Raw genomic sequence first — 23,388 nt, forward strand, 5'->3', positions numbered from 1 at the left:
TGAGGCAGCAGCTCAACCTAGTATTCTGATCTGCTTAATGTCAACAACTATCACTTTTGGTTTTGAATAACTTTGAGGTCCACTTCACTAGTGAGCTGCACCACAGTGAATTCGTTGGGTTTTTAAAAAATTACCCAGTTCCAACACCTTTCTGCTGGTAAATACTCTTTCTTTACTCTTAGCAATGTCAAGAATGAGTTTTTAGGCAGATTAAGTAGTTAATTGTCAACTATCAGTTCCGTAACTAAACATGTTGGAAGGAACTGCAGATGCTGGTTTAAACCGAAGATAGGCACAAAAAAACTGGAGTCCTTCACTGCATCTCTGGAGAAAAGGAATAGGCGACGTTTAAGGTCGAGACCTTCATCTGAAGAAGGGTCTTGATCCGAAACATCACCTATTCCTTTTCTTCAGAGATGCTGTCTGACCTGCTGCATTACTCCAGCTTTTTGTGTCTATCTTTCTTAACTCGACACGTCTCTTACACCTGCCCATCCCCCCTTCCCCCCTCCCCCTCCCCCTTGATCTCTTTGTCTCCACCACAGGCGACAGACATCTTCTACAAACCCACCAACTCCCACAGTTATCTGGGCTACAGCCCCTCCCACCCAGCCTTGTGCAAAGACTCTCAATTTCTCCGTCTCTTCCACATCTGCTCCTAAGATAAGGCTTTCCATTCTACGACATCTGAGATGTCCTCTTTCTTTAGTAAATGCAGGAAACATTTTCTCGATATTGGGGGAGTCCAGAACCAGGGGCCACCGTTTAAGAATAAGGTGTCGGCCATTTAGGACTGAGATGAGAAAAAACTTTTTTCACCCAGAAAGTTGTGAATCTGTGGAATTCTCTGCCGCAGAAGGCAGTGGAAGCCAATTCACTGGATGTTTTCAAGAGAGAGTTAGATATGGCTCTTAGAGCTAATGGAATCAAGGGATATGGGAGAAAGCAGGAATGGGCTACAGATTCTGGATGATCAGCCGTGATCATATTGAATGGCGCTGCTGGCCTGAAGGGTCGAATGGCCTACTCCTACACCTATTTTCTATGTTTCTCTGTTTCCATTGCGTCTTTTTTCTGTAAACTAGCATATTCGGTTCCGTGTGGTACAGAATCTAAACCTGCTTTGTCTGTTTTCCCAGCCAGGGTTTATTTACTGGAACAGAGTATTTTCCGTCTGATTCTGAGCTGAATATCTGGTTCGTTCACGTTACTTAAACCATTCATGTGTTGCAATCTGTACAGGTGACGATATGCTCCACTTTTACTTTCTGTTTTTGTTTGCTGGACGTTAAGAGAAAACCCATGAGTTGCAGACTGCTCTCAACTTGAAAAGGTAAATTTGTTCAAATCAAATCAACATTGATAGAACTTTCTATCGGAGTGGCGGTAGTTTGTGTCATGTACTTGAGTCACAGTTTAATCATTAATTGGAGGCAGGTTTTCAGTTGTAAAGGGCCAGTTAACTACGGATATGAGGCTTCTAATCCACACATCAATATTAGGAGGAATTCAACTGTGAACTTTAGCATAGAATACTTAGAGGTGCAATCTGCAATATGCTTGAAATTGATTTTAGAAATGGGATTTCACAGACATGGGCAATGGTTTGACTTGGTTCAAGGTATGGTATTAAATCAGGATCTGTAATAATCATGAATATTTGAATGAAGCAAACATTCCTGAGATATTTTTCGCAAAGGAGCGGTGAAATTTAAAACCCTGCATTAAAGAGGTTAAACAGGAAGATAAAAGAGTTGGGAAGAGAGAGGAAAAATTAAAGCACAGTTGAACGACAGAAAGCATCTTTGAGAGGTCGAATGTAAAGGGAAAGTATAGAGAATATCAAGACACTTAACAGTATTGATGAACAGATAGATCTTGGGGTCCAAATTCATAGATCACTGAAAGTGACAATACAAGTAGACAGAGTGGTAAAGAAGCCTTATTTCACCAAGGACAATTAACAGAGGACAATTAACCTGAAAACCCACATGTGTGTGAATTTCTTCACACAGAGAGTGGTGAGTCTGTGGAATTCTCTGCCACAGAAGGTAGTTGAGGCCAGTTCATTGGCTATATTTAAGAGGGAGTTAGATGTGGCCCTTGTGGCTAAAGGGGTCAGGGGGTATGGTGAGAAGGCAGGCACAGGTTACTGAGCTGGATGATCAGCCATGATCATATTGAATGGCGGTGCAGGCACGAAGGGCCGAATGGCCTACTCCTGCACCTATTTTCTATGTTTCTATGTTGCTATGTTTCTATGTCTTTGGGATGTGGGAGGAAACCAGAACACCAGAAGCAAACCGACGGGGTCACAGGGAGAATGCGCAACCTCCACACAGCACCTGGAGGTCAGGATTGAACCCGGGTCTTTGGTGCTGTGAGGCAGCTGCTCTACCCGCTGTGCCTCAGTGCCGTCCTGATTGTTTAACAAGCTTGTTTTTACTGTAAATGTACATTCAGATAACAGTAGAATTGAGTAGACCTGAACTATTCGGTTACACCAGCAGCAAAATGGTATCACAGCCATCTTGGCAATTAAACAAGAGCAGTGATATTGAAACCAAAACAACCTTGCTCATTGCCGTCCAGCATGTCACGTGGTCACCTTGACGGTGCCAGTCTAAACAGTCTAGCAGACGGCAGCTTGGGCCTACTGAGGAGATATCATGAACTGGGCACGGCAATTGTGGATTCAACTGATCCCAGGCAGTTGTTCCTCCAGCTCAGTTTAACTGCGGGACTGAGTGAATCTCTGCCGTGAGGCTCCAGTAATCAACCACCATGGGATTTCTGGATTCTGTCTCCCAAATCAACTGACAACACATCAAATATCTTCAGGTATCTTTGAAGAACGGGTAAAACTAACACAACTAAAACAGTTCTCTCTTGAGCTTACGCTGTTCTTCTGAAAGTTAAATTAAATGCTGTTTCTAAGGGGGTGGTGAATTAATTGATCCATAAAGTATTTTTGACTGAGGGAGAGGTTTTGAGCCACAAGTAGTGACGCCAAAAGACCCTTGTATCGAGGCCCGGGATAGCACTGGATCTCTGGGTGGTTCAGCCACACTGAGTCAATATGACTTTAACGTTGGGCTGCTAATTAGGAAATGTATAAGTTGGAAGTATAATGATAAGTGCGGAAATGCTTCATTTTATCATCATTGGAGTGATTAGGAATATGAAATCTCACATTGAAAGTGGCCGTCGATGCAGAGGTTATAAATCGTGCAGGAGAGGACTGGGTAATTGTTTGAAAAATCAGGACTATTAAAGGGATGATAGTTGTGTAAACGTGGCACGGAGACTTCCTGTGCTGTCAGCTAAATGACAGGTTAAAATTTCAGCCTTCTCTCCGACAAATCTAACTGGGAATTCTTCTAGTTCTAAAAATAAATCGGAAGTATCAGAAGGATAAAACCGAAGGTATCACCAAATGCTGGAGTAACTCAGCAGGTCAGGCTGCATCTAGGAGAGAGGGAATGGGTGACGTTTCGGGTCGAGACCCGTCTTCAGACTGAAGGAGGGTCTCGACCCGAAACGTCACCCATTCCCTCTCTCCTAGATGCTGCCTGACCTGCTGAGTTACTCCAGCATTTTGTGATACCTTCGATTTGTACCGGCAACTGCAGTTATTTTCCTACAGAAGGATAAAAGCAGTCACTCAAAGTCCATTTTACCTGGAAAGAAAACTGATGGCTAGGCAGATTTCCTTGTAGACGCAAAGAACTGCAGGTGCTGGTTTTGCAACAAAAAAAACACACAAAGTCCTGGATTACCTCGGTGGGTCCGGCAGCATCTCTGGGGAACGTGGAGAGGTGATGTTTTGGATCGGGACCCTTCTTCAGTCTGATTGTGATGTGGGTGGAGGGAGAAAGCTGGAAGAGAGGTGGGGGCAGGACACAGCCGGGCGAGTGATAGGTGGATACAGGCGAGGGAGATTTTTGATAGGCAGATGGGTGGACAGAGATGAAGAGGCAAAAGATGTGAGACAAGGACAGAAGAGGAGCGAATTGTGAAGCCAGAAACAAGGATAGAAGAGGAACAAATTGTAAAGCCAGAGGAAGGAATATAGGTGGAAGGGCAGAGGGAGGGGGGAAATGGGTGTGAGTCCGGGTGGGACACAGGGTAGAGAGGAGAATAGACCATAGACAATAGGTGCAGGAGTAGGCCATTCGGCCCTTCGAGCCAGCACCGCCATTCAATGTGATCATGGCTGATCATTCTCAATGAGTACCCCGTTCCTGCCTTCTCCCCATACCCCCTGACTCCGCTATCCTTAAGAGCTCTATCTAGCTCTCTCTTGAATGTATTCAGAGAATTGGCCTCCACTGCCCTCTGAGGCAGAGAATTCCACAGATTCACAACTCTCTGACTAAAAAAGTTTTTCCTCAACACACTATCATTACGTATACACACCCTCATACATCGCACACACACAACACACGGACATAAACCCACACTGTGTACACTAGCCATACACACACACTGCACACATGAATATGCAGAACACACAGAGGCCATACACACACCACACACACAACATGCACCACACATGCACACATGCACACCACACACACACATACACACACACACACACACACACACACACACACACACACACACACACACACACACACACACACACACACACACACACACACACACACACACACACACACACACACACACACACACACACATACACACACACACAGAGACCATAAACTGCATACACACATACCACACACACAACATGCACACCACACACACACACGCACAAATGGACACCATGATCACGCACCACACACACACACACACCATAAACTACATGCACACACACCACAGATTCTGCAAGGTTCAGTGCCCATGTATTTAGGATCGGCTCATGGCTCGATACAGACATTGCTTGCTGTTAATGTTGCAGATGAAGCACTTCTCTCGCTGGGCTGTGGCAGTGTGTCAATGGTGCAGACTCCTGGCTGGAGGGCTTTATTTAAGCCTGGTTCTGACTCTGGGCACAGACTCACATGGGGATGTGCTGTGATCACCGTTTGTTCCGTGCCATCTCCATGAAGCCACTGCCTGGTTCATGGAGAGTGCCCTTTTTCTCTCCACCTCCCTGCTCCCCCGACAGCACTACCCCCACCTCTGGGACCAGTCAGTCCTGGCAATTTAGTTACCAAATTAACCACCAAATTACCAACTATAGTTTTAGTTTTAGTTTTAGAGATATGGCGCGGAATATGGCACCCATGGGGTCCGCGCCGACCAGCGATCCCCGCACATTAACACCATCCTATACACACCTGGAACAATTTTTATATTTATCAAGTCAATTTACCTACATGCCTGTACGCCTTTGGAATGTGGGAGGAAACCGAAGATCTCAGAGAGAACCCACGCAGGTCATGGGGACAAGGTACAAACTCCATAGAGAAAGCACCGGAGACCCGGGTTCGATAACGACTACGGGTGCTGTCTGTAGAGAGTTTATACATTCTCCCCGTGATCATGTGGGTTTTCTCCGGGTGCTTGGGTTTCCTCCCACACTCCAAAGAAGTGCAGGAATGTAGGTTAATTGGCTTGGTATGACAGTAAATTGTCCCTAGAGTGTGTAGGGTAGTGTTAACGTGCGGGGATCGCTGGTCGGTGCGGACTCGGTGGGCGGAAGGGCCTGCTTCCACGCTGTATCTCTAAACTAAACTACAAAAGGAGGCATGGGCAACATTTGTAAAGTTTCACACACACACACACGCACACAAACACAGACACGCACACAAACACAGATACACACAGACACAGACACACACAGACACAGACACGGACACAGACACAGTCACACACACATACACACACACACACACACACAAACACGTGGATAGAAAAGGTTTAGAGGGATATGGGGCAAATACAGGTAAATGGGACTAGGTATCGTGGTCAGTATGAACGCTGGGTCCATGCTGCAGAACTCTATAATTCCATGACTATTTTACAGTCTTGTAACATAGAAACATTTTCTCTCACTTAGAAACATTTTCCCCACATCCAACCTTCCCTCTGCGGAGGAAATGGGCAGACGACATTTCTAGTAGTTCCAGAGTTCCTCCAACACTTTGATTTTTGCACAAGTTTCCTGTGTTTGTGTAGAACATGTCAAGATGACCACAGGAGGTACTTTAGCTGGTAGACGCGTGAGAATGCAGATACTGGGGTCTTGAGCAAAATACAAAGAGCTGGAGGAACCCAGCGGGTCTTTAACAGGCATTTGAACATGGATTAAATATATCGAAAACATGAATTTTTTTTTTTAAATTTCTGTGAATGACGTGGCAGAGGGAGAAAGGTGGCCATTTTGATCCTGTGAGTGGTAAGGCAACAAGTCGATGAACAAACAAGGAAACAAAATGCTAGAAACTTTGGTTAAACGAGTCGAGCAGCCTAATGCCCCTCCCTGCCCCTATAGTTCACTTAACAACCAGATTAAACCATGATAGACTTCATTTACATCCAAAACTGTTTGTTCAACGATGCGTGCACGGTGCATGTTTGGAGCAGTGTTCAGAGTTTCAAACATTGTGGAATGTTCTAGATCATCGATGAGTGAACAGAAAGGAGGCTCCTCAGTTTGGCGGAAAGGGAATTTTAAGCAGATATTTGGTGTCTTGCAGAGAGGAGCGGGGGAATTGGACTGTTGTCCACCTCTTTCAACATGGTCAAAACACATCAGAACGGGTAGAAAACGACATCGTACTTTTCCTTTCGGAGAATTTATATTTTGACTCTTTCCTTATTCCATGCATTATCGGTGGCACAGTGGCGCAGCAGGTAGAGCTGCTGCCTCGCAGTGCCAGGGATCCGGGTTTGTCACTGACCTTGGGTGATTCCTGTGTGGAGTTTGCACGTTCTCCCTGTGACCGTGTAGATTTCCGTGTAGGTGCTCTGGTTTCCTCCCACATCCCAAAGTCGTGCGGGTTTTAGGTTAATCGGCCCTCTGCAAATTGCCCATATTTTTAATGTGATAAGTTGCCTCCAAACTGCACCACCTTGCCTGTTCCAACCCCACAACAATGATATAACCAGGAGCATCCTGTTAAAGTGATTTTTTTACAGAAAATTGCTGCTTTTCCGATCATGATCTCCCCTACCCTCATTGCCTCCCCAGACAATTTGAGTTCCAAAGCCTTCCTGAATTTCACGGATCGTTCTTTTGGTTCCTAAATGCACTAAAGTTGATTTGGTGCAAGCTATTGCATGTTAGGAAGTGTAGTTGTAAATGTCACTCAGTGGAAAGTATTCACAAACTGACAGCTTGCAACCCAACGGGATGAATATCAGATTTCCCACTCTCAGGTAAAATTCAAACAAACCCCTCCTTTTCTCTTTCCCATGCCGCCCTGACTCCATTTCTCCCACCTACTCCCCCGTTACTCTGCTCCTTTCTGTTTCTCTGCACACTCACTCCCAAATCCCCAATTTCCCTTTCATCTCCCGCTCTTTCACCTCTCCCTGTCCCCTTCCACCCATATCCCTCCCTCCGGCTTGATATGGGTTGTTATAAAAACTCTGGCCACAGTTTAAGCATAAGGGGTAGGCCATTTTTAGAACGGAGATGAGGAAGAACCTTTTTCACTCAGAGTTGTGAATCTGTGGAATTCTCTGCCTCAGAAGGCAGTGGAGGCCAATTCCCTGGATGCTTTCAAGAGAGACTTAGATGGAGCTCTTAAAGATAGCGTAGTCAGGGGGATATGGGGAGAAGGCAGGAGTGGGGTACTAATTGTGGATGATCAGCCATGATCACAGTGAATGGCGGTGCTGGCGCGAAGGGCCGAATGGCCTACTCCTGCACCTATTGTCTATTGTCTATATTTCACTTCCCTTCTCTCCTTATCTGTCACACCTTTTGACACCCTATCTTGTTTTTCAGAGTGCTCTGATCAGACTGCCATAACCTTATTCCCTGGACAAGAGCAATTAAAATGGATGCTTGGAGGTTACCAGGGGATCCTACCTTTCCACAGAGTCGTCCTCCCTGCCCACCGGCCCAGGCTCCGTACGGGTGGCAAGTGGATTACGTGGAACCAGAAAGTGGTGCACCAACAACCTGCCCTCGGGCAATGCCCAGCCCAGCTCACTTTCAGTGGAGCCCAGACGCTGAGAACGCAATGAATCTGCGGCCGAATTATGAAATAGTTTCCCCACCTTACCCACCAGTGTATCTGGAATGTCGGCAAGCCCATCGTGAACCAGAGACTGCCGGTCATGGAGTTGACTTTGGGCAACAAGGCACAGTGAATCAGGAATCTCTGTTGTCCCCCAGTGCACGAGATGCTTGGCATACAACGCATCTGAGGGAAAACCCTATTGGTTGGAACTTCCCGTCAAACCAAAGTCACCACCGTGGACAAGGCCCTCACAGTTTTCAGATGGATCCTGAGGTTGGACGTGCTGCAGCAATCGCAGCGGGAGGCCCACGAGGCCCGGCTGCCTTGCAAACACCAGGCACCAAAGCTGCCCCCTATCCACTTAGTCCCCAGCAAGTGTTGGCCCCGAACCCAATGAATGCTACTCTTCAAATGCCAACTCCATCGAGACCTTCCTTGGGGGAAGTAGGTCGCTCGATGAGTCTTGATTCTTACGGGTTCTCGTTCCACCAGCCAATGGCAGAACCTTTTCCAACTCCAGACACTGCTCATCGCTTCAACTCTGATCTCCAGCAAGGAGCAGGTGGTTATCGTCAAGAGTTTACTCCTCAGCTTCATCCCCCCAAACCATCTCCTGCAACGTCTAAAATGAGCCCAAGTAAAGAACCAGAACATCAAATACAGACAGAACGTATGATTAACCTTTACATACAAACACCAAAAACTGGTGAAGATCACAGCTGCCCAGATCCTCTACAGATGCCCATTGGTTTTGAGACACTGGGACATTCAGGTACAAACATCAGTGACCAAAGCTCATTTGCTACATTGTTCCCTGAACCAACAAATACTCACAAAACAGACCCTACTTTGAAGAAGGACTGGGGGCCATTTCCGCCGGCCTCTTCCATGAATTTTCCTCAGCCAGATGTTCGGACGGAGCCACCAGTCCCAGTCTCTCCCATCTCCAAGCACAAATCCTCGTCACTGCCCAGAAAAATCAATGTAAGTAACGTACGGGAATGAGAACATTATCAATCTAGAAGTGGAGGTTTCATCAGAAAATTACACAAAGTGCGAGGGCAACTCAGTGGGTCAGGCAGCATCTCTGGAGAACACGGATAGGTAACGTCTCAGGTAGGGAACCTTCTTCAGACTTCAAAATGTCACCTATCCATGTTCTCCATGGATGCTGCCTGACCCGTTGAGTTACTCTAGCACTTTGTGTCTTTTTTGTTGTTGTAAACCAGCATGTGATGTTCCTTGTGTCTACAGCAGTTTTATCAATGCTTTGGTAATGGTGATATGGCAACAGTCTAGAAGTAGTGGTTTTATTAATCCTGTTAGATATCTGTCCTTTCAGAGAGATGCTGCAAGTACTGAATTTTTGCAAGTCCTTGTTTGTTCAGCTGCAATTAACACTGCTCCAATGATCTGACAAAGATTTATAACCGTGTAGACAGAAAAGATTGTGTAGGATAGAACTGCTGATGCTGGTTTAAATCGAAGTAACTCAGCGGGTCAGGCAGCATCTTTGGAGAGAAGGAATGGGTGACGTTTCGGGTCGAGACCATTCTTCAGACTCAACGTTGCCAAGCAGAAGAGATGGAGGCAAATGTCAAAGAAGATGTGTATAAAATCATGAGGAGAGGGTGAACGCACAGAGGCTTTTACTTGGGGTGGGGCAACCAAGAACCAGAGGACATAGGTTAAGGTGAGAGGGGAAAAATTTAATGGGAACCTGAGGGGCAACTATTTCACTCAGCGGGTGGTGGGTGTATGGAATGAATTTCCGTAGATCAGTCTGAAGAAGGCTCCCGACCCAAAACGCCACCTATCCATATTCTCCAGAGATGCTGCCTGACCCGCTGAGTTAGTCCAGCACTTTGTGTCCTCTCGTGTAAACCAGGGCCTGCAGTCTTTTTTTTTTTTGGAGATACAGCGCAGAAACAGGCCCTTCGGCCCACCGGGTCCGTGCCGCCCAGCACACTAACACTATCCTACACCCATTAGGGACAATTTTTTTACATTTGCCCTGCCAATTAACCTACATACCTGTACTTCTTTGGAGCGTGGGAGGAAACAGAAGATCTCGGAGAAAATCCACGCAGGTCACAGGGAGAACGTACAAAATCTGTACAGACGGCGCCCGTAGTCAGGATCGAACCTGAGTCTCCGGCGCTGCATTCGCCACAAGGCAGCAACTCTACCGCTGCGCCACCGTGCCGCACTTGTTTCTATCCCATACATTGAGGAGATGTGGCATCCACTGATGATAACATGGAACATTATGTTTGGATTAAAGGAGGTGCTGGACCATCAGTTGCTGGGAAATCGCTGGTGGACCCTGTACTTCCACCACACCGATAAAGAGGCTGAAATGTCACTAAGTGCTACCCTCAGAAATGGCATTACCGCAAACTGTCAATGTGATTCCTTTAACTCCAAAGGCTTACAGGTATGTAGGTTAATTGGCTGGGTAAATGTAAAAAAAATTGTCCCTAGTGGGTGTAGGATAGTGTTAATGTACGGGGATCGCTGGGCGGCACGGACTTGGAGGGCCGAAAAGGCCTGTTTCCGGCTGTATATATATGATATGATATGATAACTCACTCCTTATTCCAAACAGCAACAGAATAAGAACACGTTCATGCAGCATTTGTGGGAGAAATGATGGACAGTTCGGCTTGAGATCCCACAGCAGCTCAACCTGCTGTTTCTTTAGTTTAGTTTAGTTTAGTTTAGAGATACAGCGCAGAAACAGGCCCTTCGGCCCACCAAGTCCGCGCCGACCAGTGATCTCCGCACGTTAACACTATCCTATGCACTGGGAACAATTTACAATCTTTACCAAAGCCAATTAAAGTGCACACCTATACATCTTTGGAGTGTGGGAGGAAACCGGAGCACCCGGAGAAGACCCACGCAGGTCACGGGGAAAACGTACAAAGTCCATACAGAAAGTGCCCGTAGTCAGGATTGAACCCGGGACTCTGGCGCTGTAAGGCAGCAACCCTACCACTCTACTGCTGTGCCACCGTTTGTAGCTCTTGATTACAATATCTGCAATATCTTGGGTCTCCAAGCACAAGATGGTGATGTTGAATTGAGATCCATCTGTATTAAAAACAATCACTGCTTCTCCTACTATCTCGAGATCCATAAATAGGCTAGACAGTCAGAACCCCTCTCCCCAGAGTGGGAACGTCAAAGACTAGAGGGCATAGCTTTAACAATGTTGAAAGGAGATGCGTGGGGAAAATGTTTTACACAGAGGGTGGTGGGTGCCTGGAACATACTGCCACGGGTGGTGGTGGAGGCAGGTACTACAGAGACGCTTAAGAGGCATTTAGATAGGCACATGGATTATGCAGGGAGTGGAGGGGCATGGATCAAAGGCAGGCGGATGAGAATAGTCTATCTTGGCGTCAATGTAATCAAGAGCAACAAACGGTGGTGCAGCCGTAGAGTGGTAGAGATGCTGCCTCAGAGTGCCAGAGTCCTGGGTTCAATCCTGACCACGGGTGCCGTCTGTATGGACTTTGTACGCTTTGCCCGTGACCTGTGTGGGTTTTCTCCGGGTGCTCTGGTTTCCTCCTACACTCCAAAGATGTACAGGTGTGTAGTTTAATTGGCTTTGGTAAAAATTGTAAATTGTACGGATAATGTGGGCCGAATGGTCCATCCCTATGCAGTGCTGTTCTACCTTCGATGCTCTGTGCACTCAAATACTTTCAGCCGGGTAAGTTGGGACTGAAAAATAAATTTCCAGCTTTAAATTCTAAACGGGCCTCTCTTGTAGATAACTCAAGCAGCATCAACTGGGCTCGGGAAGATAACAAATTATTCCGCTTTGTAATACATTTTTCATTTGCACTTTTATTAAAACCCAAACACCATAATGTGTCCATAAAGTAGATTAATTGGGCACAATACACCACTGTACTTTTAATGATGGCCAGAATACTGAAGGGGTGACTTGCAAGATGAATACTTCACGAGGGGACTGAACCTGGAGCCTTGCGTTACTGCAGTGGCGATGCAGGCAGAATAAAGAGAGTGCAGCTCGACTATGACCATCGGCACCAGGAGGCAACAAAGGGCTGAGGAGCCAGTGGGGGGAGCAGCAGGAGGAGACGATAGGAGAAGAGAGGGGAGAGGAGAGGAGAGGAGAGGAGAGGAGAGGAGAGGAGAGGAGAAGAGAAGAGAAGAGAGGAGAGGAGAGGAGAGGAGAGGAGAGGAGAGGAGAGGAGAGGAGAGGAGAGGAGAGGAGAGGAGAGGAGAGGAGAGGAGAGGAGAGGAGAGGAGAGGAGAGGAGGGTGGGGGAGCAGGGGGGAGCAGAGGAGGAGAGGAGAGGAGAGGGGAGGTGAGGGGAGAGGAGGAGAGAGGAGGGGAGGAGAGGAGTGGTGGGGAGAGGGGAGGAGAGAGAAGGGGAGGAGAGGAGTAGTGGGAGAGGGGAGGAGAGGGGATGAGAGGATAGAGGAGCACGGATACACATGGCTTGATGACAAGATCATTATGAAATCAGTATGGATGTTCTGATGAATGCGGCCTGCAAATGAAACTGATTAGCAAGTGAAGTACAGAGAGAGGGTTGAGAGAAAGCATATTGAAAACAAGATTGATAAAATGGGATTTTAGGCCTGAGGCACACAGTGTTACCGTGGAAACACAGACCCCATCCAAAATCTTTGGTAATCTCTCTGGTCCGTGCGGCAACATGAAAGTGTTGACAATGTGAACAAGTTGTGGTTTGGTGCCAGGGATTTGTTGGGCTGGATTGTCCTCCGTAGGATGAGGCAGCGATGTGGACCAAATTGACCAGTAAAAAAGACACAAAGTGCTGGAGTAACTCGGCGGGTCAGGCAGCGTCTCTGGAGAACACGAATGGGTGACGCTTCGGGTCAGGACCTTTCTTCGTTTCTACCCAAACGTTTCCCAATCCCCCCTCCCCGAGTTCAATCCTGCTTGAAAGGTGTAATTAACCAACAGAGAAGGATTTCGCGATCTTTACGATGCTGACTTCACCAATAATTAAGTTTTTTTTCGTTTTTAAAGAGCCAATCGTCTATTCACAAGCCTCACTTGTATCCACCTATCACTCACCAGGCTTTGTTCCTCCCCACCTCTCTTTTCCAGCTTTCTTCCCCTCCACTACAAACAGTCTGGAGAATGGTCCCGACCCGAAACATTCTCCGTCCATTACGTGCACAGATGCTGCCTGACCCGCTGAGTTCCTCCAGCACTTTGTGTTTTTCTCAAGATCCCAGCATCTGCAGTTCCTTGTGACTCTATCTCTCTAGCATTAAAATGTTTGTTTTTTATTAACATCTGTGGCCCCTGGCCCATGTTGAGCTAGGAATCAAAGCTGTCGTTAATAAACCAGAGAATATATATCTCTAATCCTTTGGTGGGCATTAAGTAATAGTCTTTCAACACGTAGTGATACTTGTTCTGAATAGCACAATGTTCTGAATAGCACAACTAACCTCGAGGAAGTCCTAACATATATTTATAACTGGAGTCACGAGGAACTGCAGATGCTGGATTCTTCAGCAAGACACAAAGTGCTGGAGTAACTCAGCTGGTCAGGCAGCATCTGTGGATTGGTGTGGACAGGCAAGGTTTCGGTTCGAGACCCTTCTTGAGATTCCTTCCTCGTACATGTATAACTAATAGTTTGACATTCGAGGTTTAGAGCCTGTTGGGTTCCTCACACCCCTCCCAACCACCAACGTCATCGGCCATCACGCAGTCAAGTGTGATTGTCCTCCTGGTGGCTCCTTTCACTGGGTCTTTAGACTGCTGAAGAAGGGTCTCGACCCAAAACGTCACCCATCGGTTTTCTCCAGAGAAGCTGCCTGACCTGCTGAGTTACTCCAGCACTTTGGGTCTACCCTCGTCGCTAATTCCAACTTGTCCTTTATTTCTGGTCACAGACCTCGATCTCCTTCGATTCGAGAGACGAGGCTTCGAGGTGTCGCCAGGTGTGGTTGCTGGGCAGACGCGGGGGGAGCAACAAGGAGTCCGCCATCTTCTGCGACTTCATAAAGCTGTAAGTCACGAACGCCCAACCCCACGCCGGCGCCCGTACCACCCAGCCGTGCCCGCCCGCACGGTGATAAAGCCCATGGCTCCAGGGTCGGCCGTTTCAGGACTGACAGAGAGGACCCAGCAGGGGGACAATCCCACTCGACGAAGAGTGATGGCTGATGATGATGGAGGTGATGATGTCTGGCAGGGTTAGCACACCCCAGGCTCCACACCTCGAACCCCACGCTGTGTTATACAAAGTCAATAGTGCCGTACTTGTCACATGTGCAACTGCACAGTGACGTTCTTTTTGCATACATTGCACGTGTGGGCGCCGGCATTTATGGCGCCACTATTCGAAGTCCAAAGTCCGGTCGGCCCATCCGGCCATCTTTGTGTCCCCGGGGGCGCCTCCCGCAGCCGACCTTGAAGGCGCTGGAGGCATGACCCCAGATCACCGACCCACGTCCCACACATCCGGCCACTCCAGCCCCCTCCATTTTTTTTTACTCTACAAATTGAGAGGGAGAAGGGAAAATCGGAAGTGTCAGTATGACAGTATAGCAAAGGGGATTTACAGAGGCATGAGGCAGGAGCTGGCCAAATTTGACTGGAAGGAGGCCGTAGCAGGGAAGATGGTGGAACAGCAATGGCAGGTATTCCTGGGAATAATGCAGAAGTTGCAGGATCAATTTCTCCCAAAGAGGAGGAAAGATTCTAAGGGGAGTAAGAGGCACCCGTGGCTGACAAGGGAAGTCAAGGACAGCATAAAAATAAAAGAGAAGAAGTATAACATAGCAAAGAAGAGTAGGAAGCCAGAAGATTGGGACTCTTTTAAAGAGCAACAGAAGATAACTAAAAAGGCAATACGGGGAGAAAAGATGAGGTACGAGGGTAAGCTAGCCAATAATATAAAGGAGGATAGTAAAAGTATCTTTAGGTATGTGAAGAGGAAAACAATAATCAAGGCAAATGTGGGTCCCTTGAAGACAGAAGCAGGGGAATTTATTATGGGGAACAAGGAAATGGCAGACGAGTTGAACCGGTACTTTGGATCTGTCTTCACTAAGGAAGATACAAATAATCTCCCAGATGTTCTAGTGGCCAGAAATCCTAGGGTGACGGAGGAACTGAAGAAAATTCACATTAGGCAGGAAATGGTGTTGGGTAGACTGATGGGACTAAAGGCTGATAAATCCCCAGGGCCTGATGGTCTGCATCCCAGGGTACTTAAGGAGGTGGCTCTAGAAATCGTGGACGCATTGGTGATCGTTTTCCAATGTTCTATAGATTCAGGATCAGTTCCTGTGGATTGGAGGGTAGCTAATGTTATCCCACTTTTTAAGAAAGGAAGGAGAGAGAAAACGGGAAATTATAGACCAGTTAGTCTGACATCAGTGGTGGGGAAGATGCTGGAGTTAATTATAAAAGACAAAATTGCGGAGCATTTGGATAGCAGTAACAGGATCGTTCCAAGTCAGCATGGATTTACGAAGGGGAAATCATGCTTGACTAATCTTCTGGAATTCTTTGAGGATGTGACTAGGAAAATTGACAGGGGAGAGCCGGTGGGTGTAGTGTACCTTGACTTTCAAAAAGCCTTCGACATGGTCCCACCTAGGTGATTAGTGGGCAAAATTAGAGCACATGGTATTGGGGGTAGGGTACTGACATGGATAGAAAATTGGTTGGCAGACAGAGAGCAAAGAATGGGGATAAATGGGTCCCTTTCAGAATGGCAGGCAGTGACTAGTGGGGTACCGCAAGGCTCGGTGCTGGGACCGCAGCTATTTACAATGTACATTAATGACTTGGATGAGGGGATTAAAAGTACCATTAGCAAATTTGCAGATGATACAAAGCTGGGTGGCAGTGTGAACTGTGAGGAAGATGCTATGAGGTTGCAGAGTGACATGGACAGGTTGTGTGAGTGGGCGGATGCATGGCAGATGCAGTTTAATGTGGATAAGTGTGAGGTTATCCACTTTGCTGGTAAGAATAGGAAGGCAGATTATTATCTGAATGGTGTCAAATTAGAAAAAGGGATCTGGTACAATGAGATCTGGATGTACTAGTGCATCAGTCACTGAAAGGAAGCACGCAGGTACAGCAGGCAGTGAAGAAAGCCAATGGAATGTTGGCCTTCATAACAAGAGGAGTTGAGTATAGGAGCAAAGAGGTCCTTCTGCAGTTGTACAGGGCCCTAATGAGACTGCACCTGGCGTACTGTGTGCAGTTTTGGTCTCCAAATTTGAGGAAGGATATTCTTGCTATTGATGGCGTGCAGTGTATGTTTACTAGGTTAATTCCCGGAATGGTGAGACTGTCATATGTTAAAAGACTGGAGCGACTAGGCTTGCATACACTGGAATTTAGAAGGATGAGAGGGGATCTTATCGAAACATATAAGATTATTAAGGGGTTGGACACGTTAGAGGCAGGAAACATGTTCCCAATGTTGGGGGAGTCCAGAACAAGGGGCCACAGTTTAAGAATAAGGGGTCGGCCATTTAGAACGGAGATAAGGAAAAACCTTTTCAGTCAGAGAGTTGTAGATCTGTGGAATTCTCTGCCTCAGAGGGCAGTGGGGGGCAATTCTCTGAATACATTCAAGAGAGAGCTAGATAGAGCTCTTAAGGATAACGGAGTCAGGGGGTATGGGGAGAAGGCAGGAACGGGGTACTGATTGAGAATGATCAGCCGTGATCACAGTGAATGGTGGTGCTGGCTCGAAGGGCCGAATGGCCTCCTCCTGCACCTATTGTCTATTGTCTGTACTAAAAATCTCGGGAGGATAAGAGGGGTTGAAGGGGTTGGAGTGGGGGAGGGGAAGGGGAGAAGGGGATGGGAGGAGGGAGGGGCGATGGGGGCAAGGGGGAGGGGGCGGGGGGTGGGGGGAGGGGGGGAGGAGAGGGAGCTGCACCAATGCTGGAGAGGTTTGGGCCCAACGGGTCTTCTTGGTCTTGTACCCCTTATATATCAATATATTTTTCAGTACTGGTTTATGTGTAGGTTTATTATGTCCTAACCTTTGTTTTGCATGCTATCCAATCAAATCTGGTACTACCATGTATAAATAGTCAATTCAAGTACAATAGGCAGAGCAAAGGGGAAGATACAGAGTGCTGACCATAGTCCTCAGCATTGTAGCGCATCAGGTCCAGAAACAAAGTCCAATGTCCACAAAGGGGCAGAGGTGAATCAGACAGTACCCTAGCTTATGGAAGGACATACATACATACATACATACATACATACATACATACATACATACATACATACATACAAAATAGGTGCAGGAGGAGGCCATTCGGCCCTTCGAGCCAGCACCGCCATTCATTGTGATCATGGCTGATCATCCACAATCAGTAACCCGTGCCTGCCTTCTCCCCATATCCCTTGATTCCACTAGCCCCTAGAGCTCTATCTAGGGGCCGTACAGAAGCCCGGTAACAGAAGGGAAGAAGCTGTCCCTGAGTCTGGTGGTGCGCGCTTTCAAGCTTCTGTATCTTCTGCCCGACGGGAGCGGGGAGAAGAAGGAATGACCGGGGTGGTACATGTCTTTGAATATGTTGGGTGCTTTCCCGAGGTAGCGTGAGGTGTAGATGGAGTCGATGGTGGGGAGTCTGGTCTGTGTGATGGACTGGGCTACATCCAAAACTTACTGCAATTTCTTGTGGTCTTGGGCAGAGCTGTTCCAAGTTGTGTGTATACTTTCTGTGGTGCATCTGTAGAAGTTTGTAAGACTGTTTGGAGACATGCCGAGTTTCCTCAGTCTCCCGAGAAAGTAGAGGAATTGGTGTGCTTTCTTGAATGTTGCATCAATGTGGTTGATCCACGATAGGTCGTTGGTAATATTAACGCCAAGTTCTCAACCATTTCCTGTGGAGTCCTAGAGTCATACAGTGTGGAAACAGGCCCATTGGCCCAACTTGCCCACGCTAACCAACATGTCCCATCCACACTAGTTCTACTTGCCTGCGTTTGGCCCATATCCCTCTAAATTCATCCTATCCATGTACCTGTCTAATTGGTTCTTAAATGTTGTGATAATTCCTGCCTCAACTACATCCTCGGGCAGCTCGTTTCATACACCCACCACCCTTTGTGTGAAAAAGGTGCCACTCAGATTCCCATTAAATCTTTCCCCCCTTACCTTAAACCTATGTCCTCTGGTCCTCGATTCCCCTACTCTGGGCAAGGGACTCTGCTCGTCTATACGATCTATTCCTCTCATGATTTTATACACCTCTAAAGATCACCCCTCATCCTCCTGTGCTCCAACGATTAGAGTCCCAGCCTACACAACCTCTCCCTGTAACTCAGACCCTCGAGTCCTGGCAACATCCTCGTAAATCTTCTCTGAACCCTTTCCAACCATTGATGCTGATTGGGGCATGTACTCTACCAGACTTCCTGAAGTCAATAACCAGCTCCTTTGTCTTGCTGACATTGAGGGAAGAGGTTGTTGTCCTGACACCATGTCACTCTGCTCTCTATTTCTCTTGTATACTCCCGCCTCGCTGTTGTTCGTGATCCGGCCCACCACAGTGGTGTCGTCTGCAAACTTGTAGATGGAGTTAGAGGAGAATTTGGCCGCACAGTCATGGGTGCACTGGGAGTATGTCGTGGACTGAGAATGCATCCTTGCGGTGCTGCAAATTACTGTGGAAGAGGTGTTGCCTCTCCTCATTATTACCACAGGAAACACACGTTCAACAAACTGGCAATTAAATAAGCTTGTAGGAAGGAAATGCAGATGCTGGTTTAAACCGAAGGTAGACACAAGAAGCTGGAGTATCCCAGCGGGACAGGCAGCATCTCTGGAGAGAAGGAATGGGTGACGTTTCGGGTCGAGACCCTCCTTCAGTTCTTCAGTCTGAAGAAGGGTCGCGACCCGAAACGTCACCCATTCTATCTCTCCAGAGTTGCTGCCTGACCCGCTGGGCTACTCCAGCATTTTGTGTTTATTCTAGGCAATTAAATAATTTTGCTTTAAAAATATAATTGGATTAATGGACAAGGCATTCGGAGTTTTGAACACTGCCATCAGTCCAGCTATGTGCGCAGGGTAGATTTTATAAATGAGTGCCTCCAAAACAAAAGCATTAGCTGACCTCTGCATATATTAGCACAGCCCAGGAGCACTAGTTTATAAAATCTATCCTAATCTCAACTGCGGCAGCTAATCGCCATCAATCAAGAAATCTTTAAATTTAATTTAGTCTTGTTAATGACCCTCTGCTCTCATTGCCTGGCCTTGTTTATATGTTTCTTTGCCTGCTTTAAGCTGCTTCAGCATTTCCTGCACTTGTCCACATTTACCGAAGAGTTCCCAGCCATCTATTATTTTCTTTTGCTAGTTCACATTCAGTCCTTCTGCAAATGATCTTCATTAGTCACCTCCTCCTTGGGAAGATTCAAGTCAAGTTTATTTGTCACATACACATACACGATGTGCAGTGAAATGAAAGTGGCAATGCCTGCGGATTGTGCAAAAAAAAGTTACAGTAACAGCATATAAATTAAAATTAATACAGAAAAGAAAATTTAGTCCCTGGAGTTATAATAGTTAACAGTCCTGATGGCCTGTGGGAAGAAACTCCATCTCATCCTCTCCGTTTTCACAGCGTGACAGCGGAGGCGTTTGCCTGACCGTAGCAGCTGGAACAGTCCGTTGCTGGGGTGGCAGGGGACCCTCATAATCTTGCTTGCTCTGGATCTGCACTTCCTGATGTATAGGTCCTGCAGGGGGACGAGTGTAGTTCCCATGGTGCGTTCTGCCGAACGCACTACTCTCTGCAGGGCCATCCTGTCCTGGGCAGAGCTGTTCCCAAACCAGACTGTAATGTTGCCGGACAGGATGCTCTCTACAGCCCCAGAGTAGAAGCATTGAAGGATCCTCAGAGACACTCTGAATTTCCTCAGCTGTCCAAGGTGGTAAAGGCGCTGCTTTGCCTTACCCACCAGTGCGGCAATGTGTGTTGTCCATGTCAGATCCTCTTTGATGTGGACCCACAGGTATTTAAAACTGCTCACCCTATCCACAGTAGATCCATTTACCTCCAGTGGCGTGTACTTCCTTGGATGTTTAGCCCTTCTAAAGTCCACAATCAGCTCCTTAGTTTTTTTGACATTCAAGAGGAGGCTATTGTCCTGACACCAGAGTGCCAGATCAGCCACCTCCTCCCGGTAGGCCTTCTCATCGTTGTCGGAGATCCGGCCCACCACCACAGTGTCGTCAGCAAACTTGATGATGGAGGTTGAGCTGAACCTGGCCACACAGTCATGTGTGTACAGGGAGTACAGTAGGGGGCTAAGGACGCAACCCTGGGGGGATCCTGTGTTCAGGGTGAGGGGGCTAGATGTGTGTTCCCCCATCCTGACCACTTGGGGCCTGGCGGTGATTCTGTCCTCTTCACATCTATTTGCAATGAGCTGTGAGGCCAAGCCACGAGATTTGTCATTAGAGTAAACCCTGGTAATAATGGACCGCGGGTGAAGGGGAAGTGCCCATTATTGCCAATTGTCCGCTGTAACCGAGTGAGGGGGGTACAGTTTAACCCAAAGATACTAGAGGAACAAGATGGATCACTCCGTTGAAATCGCCTACACTGAAGTGTAGTACGCAAAGGAGCCATTTTAGTAAGCAAAACCCGCCGTTCGCTCTGCCTCTCGCAGTGTAATCAGTGTTTTGGGGCAACGCACATTGCCGCACTGGTTGGTAAGGCAAAGCAGCGCCTTTACCACCTTAGACAGCTGAGGAAATTCAGAGTGTCTCTGAGGATCCTTCTGGGGCTGTAGAGAGCATCCTGTCCGGCAACATTACAGTCTGGTTTGGGAACAGCTCTGCCCAGGACAGGATGGCCCTGCAGAGAGTAGTGCGTTCGGCAGAACGCACCATGGGAACTACACTCGTCCCCCTGCAGGACCTATACATCAGGAGGTGCAGATCCAGAGCAAGCAAGATTATGAGGGACCCCTGCCACCCCAGTAACGGACTGTTCCAGATGCTACGATCAGGCAAACGCCTCCGCTGTCACGCTGTGAAAACGGAGAGGATGAGACGGAGTTTCTTCCCACAGGCCGTCAGTACTGTCAACTTTTATAACTCCAGAGACTAAATTTTTGTCTATACTATAGTAACTTATTAACTTTATTTATATGCTGTAACTGTAATCCTTTTTTGTGCACAATCTGCAGGCATTGCCACTTTCATTTCACTGCACATCGTGTATGTGTATGTGACAAATAAACTTGACTTGACTTGTATTTGTCATGATACCATTAAAATGCAGAATATATCTCATCTATCAATACACAGATATTTGTTATTTTTCTTTATAAATATTTCTGCAAGTTTCTGCCTACTAAAATGGCGTCATGACGTATTACGGTTTTTAGGGCCGAGCGATCTATCTTGCTCCTCTAGTATCTTTGGTTTAACCCGAGGCCGGGAAGGAAGAAGCGTAGTGATGGGGGGGGAGTTTAAACCAGGGGGTGGATTCACAGCCGGTGGGCCGCAGAGTTCCCCTGCCACAAACGCGGTGCACCAGGGACGGGCCCGGTACTCATGCTGTCTTCACGCCACTCCCTCTTTCAACCGGAAGCTCCCACCGCACGGCACCAGCTCACTGGGAAACTGGCGGGGGTGGGGGAAGGGGAGAGGGGGTGCAACAGGAGCCTCGGTCCACTATAACCGAAATCCTCTATATAAAGGCAGACACAAAATGCTGGAGTAACTCAGCGGGACGGGCAGCATCTCTGGAGGGAAGGAACGGATGGCGTTTTGGGTCGAGACCCTTCTTCAGACCTGACCCGTAACGTCACCCATTCCTTCTCTCCAGAGATGCTGCCTGTCCGTTGAGTTACTCCAGCATTTTGTGTCTACCTTCGATTTATACCAGCTTCTTTCCTACACATTTTGTCCACTATATAAAGGTCCGTTATTGTGAGTGTTTTACGTGTATCCGTTTCACTCTAATTTACATTCTCTCCCCAGAGTTCTGCTTTCTCAGGAATAGATTTCCGGGATTCATCCGTCCAGTTGAGGATTACTCATGGTCATAGACTACGTCAGCTGTCTGCATGGAGTTTGTGCGTTCTCCCTGCGACTGCGTGGGTTTTCTCTGGGTGCTGCAGACTCCTCCCAAGTTCCAAAGACGTACAGGTTTGTAGGTTAATTGGCTTCTGTAAATTGTCCCTCGTGTGTAGGGTAGAACTAGTGAACGGGTGACGCTGGCTGGCACGGACTCGGTTGGCCGAAGGGCCTGTTTCTACGCTGTATCTCTTAACTTTACTAAAACTACAAACCAATATTGTCCAACTTTGGATTGGTCATAAGTCGTGCAGGAGAAGGGGAAAGGAATCTCCAGAGGATGGCTCTTCAAACACATTCGATGCAGCTGGTAGAGCCGCTGACTCACAGCGCCAGAGACCCCGGTTCAATCCTGACCTCAGTGTGCGGAGTTTACACATTGTGGCCGTGTGGGATTCCTCTGGGTGATCCAGTTTCCTCCTACATCCCTAAGACGTACAAGTTGGCAGGGTATTTAGTCTGGAGTCACAGAGTCACACAATCAGGAAACTGGCTGCCCCTTGGCCCATCTTGTCCATGCTGACTAAAATGCCACATCTACACTCATCCCACCTGGCCCATATCCCTCTAAACCTTTCCTGCCAACAGTATGAGCAGGGAGTGGATGAGAAAGTGGAATAACAGAGAACTAGTGTGAACGGGTGATCAAATGGTCGGCATGGACTTGATGGGGGTGGAGGGCCTGTTTCCATGCTGTGCTAATCTATGACTAGATCAATTAACTCACTAACCTGCATGTCCTTGGGATGTGGAAGGGTCAGCATGGACTCAGTGGGCCGAAGGGCCTGTTTCTGTGCTGTATCTCTGAACTAAACTAACCTAAATTGGGGAGAAATCTTTTTGCAAAGTCGGCAAAACCTAATCACGTAGATCAGCATTTAAAACGTTGCAGTCAAATGGATTGATTTAGAAGGCTTTTCATGCATGAAAGCCTTATTGAGCTGTGCTCAGTACTGACCTCAAAGCCCGTCCAGGTGGCTTGCAGTTCTCAGCAAAGGTAACCATGAACGTAATTAAAAAGCAAAAGAGGTTGCTGAAAATCAGGAGTAAATATAGAAAACGCTAAGGTCACCGGGAAGATCAGATACCATCTGTGGAGAGGAGAAACGAGCT

At 47.4% G+C, this 23,388-nt stretch overlaps 1 protein-coding gene across 1 annotated transcript in view; it reads left to right on the forward strand.

The window, feature by feature from the left end:
* Window positions 1-2,708: 2,708 nt before the first annotated feature.
* LOC144605117 (phosphatidylinositol 3-kinase C2 domain-containing subunit gamma-like) overlaps window positions 2,709-23,388 on the forward strand; it is a 170,052-nt gene continuing 149,372 nt past the window's right edge. The window contains exons 1-3 of the mRNA XM_078420184.1: window positions 2,709-2,841; window positions 7,928-9,149; window positions 14,084-14,199. Of these exons, the coding sequence (XP_078276310.1) occupies window positions 7,980-9,149; window positions 14,084-14,199 (1,286 nt within the window). The 5' untranslated portion in view covers window positions 2,709-2,841; window positions 7,928-7,979. The remainder of the gene's footprint in view (window positions 2,842-7,927; window positions 9,150-14,083; window positions 14,200-23,388) is intronic.

Source organism: Rhinoraja longicauda, chromosome 23 (assembly GCF_053455715.1).
Source record: "Rhinoraja longicauda isolate Sanriku21f chromosome 23, sRhiLon1.1, whole genome shotgun sequence".
In the NCBI taxonomy this organism is placed as follows: Eukaryota; Metazoa; Chordata; class Chondrichthyes; order Rajiformes; family Arhynchobatidae; genus Rhinoraja; species Rhinoraja longicauda.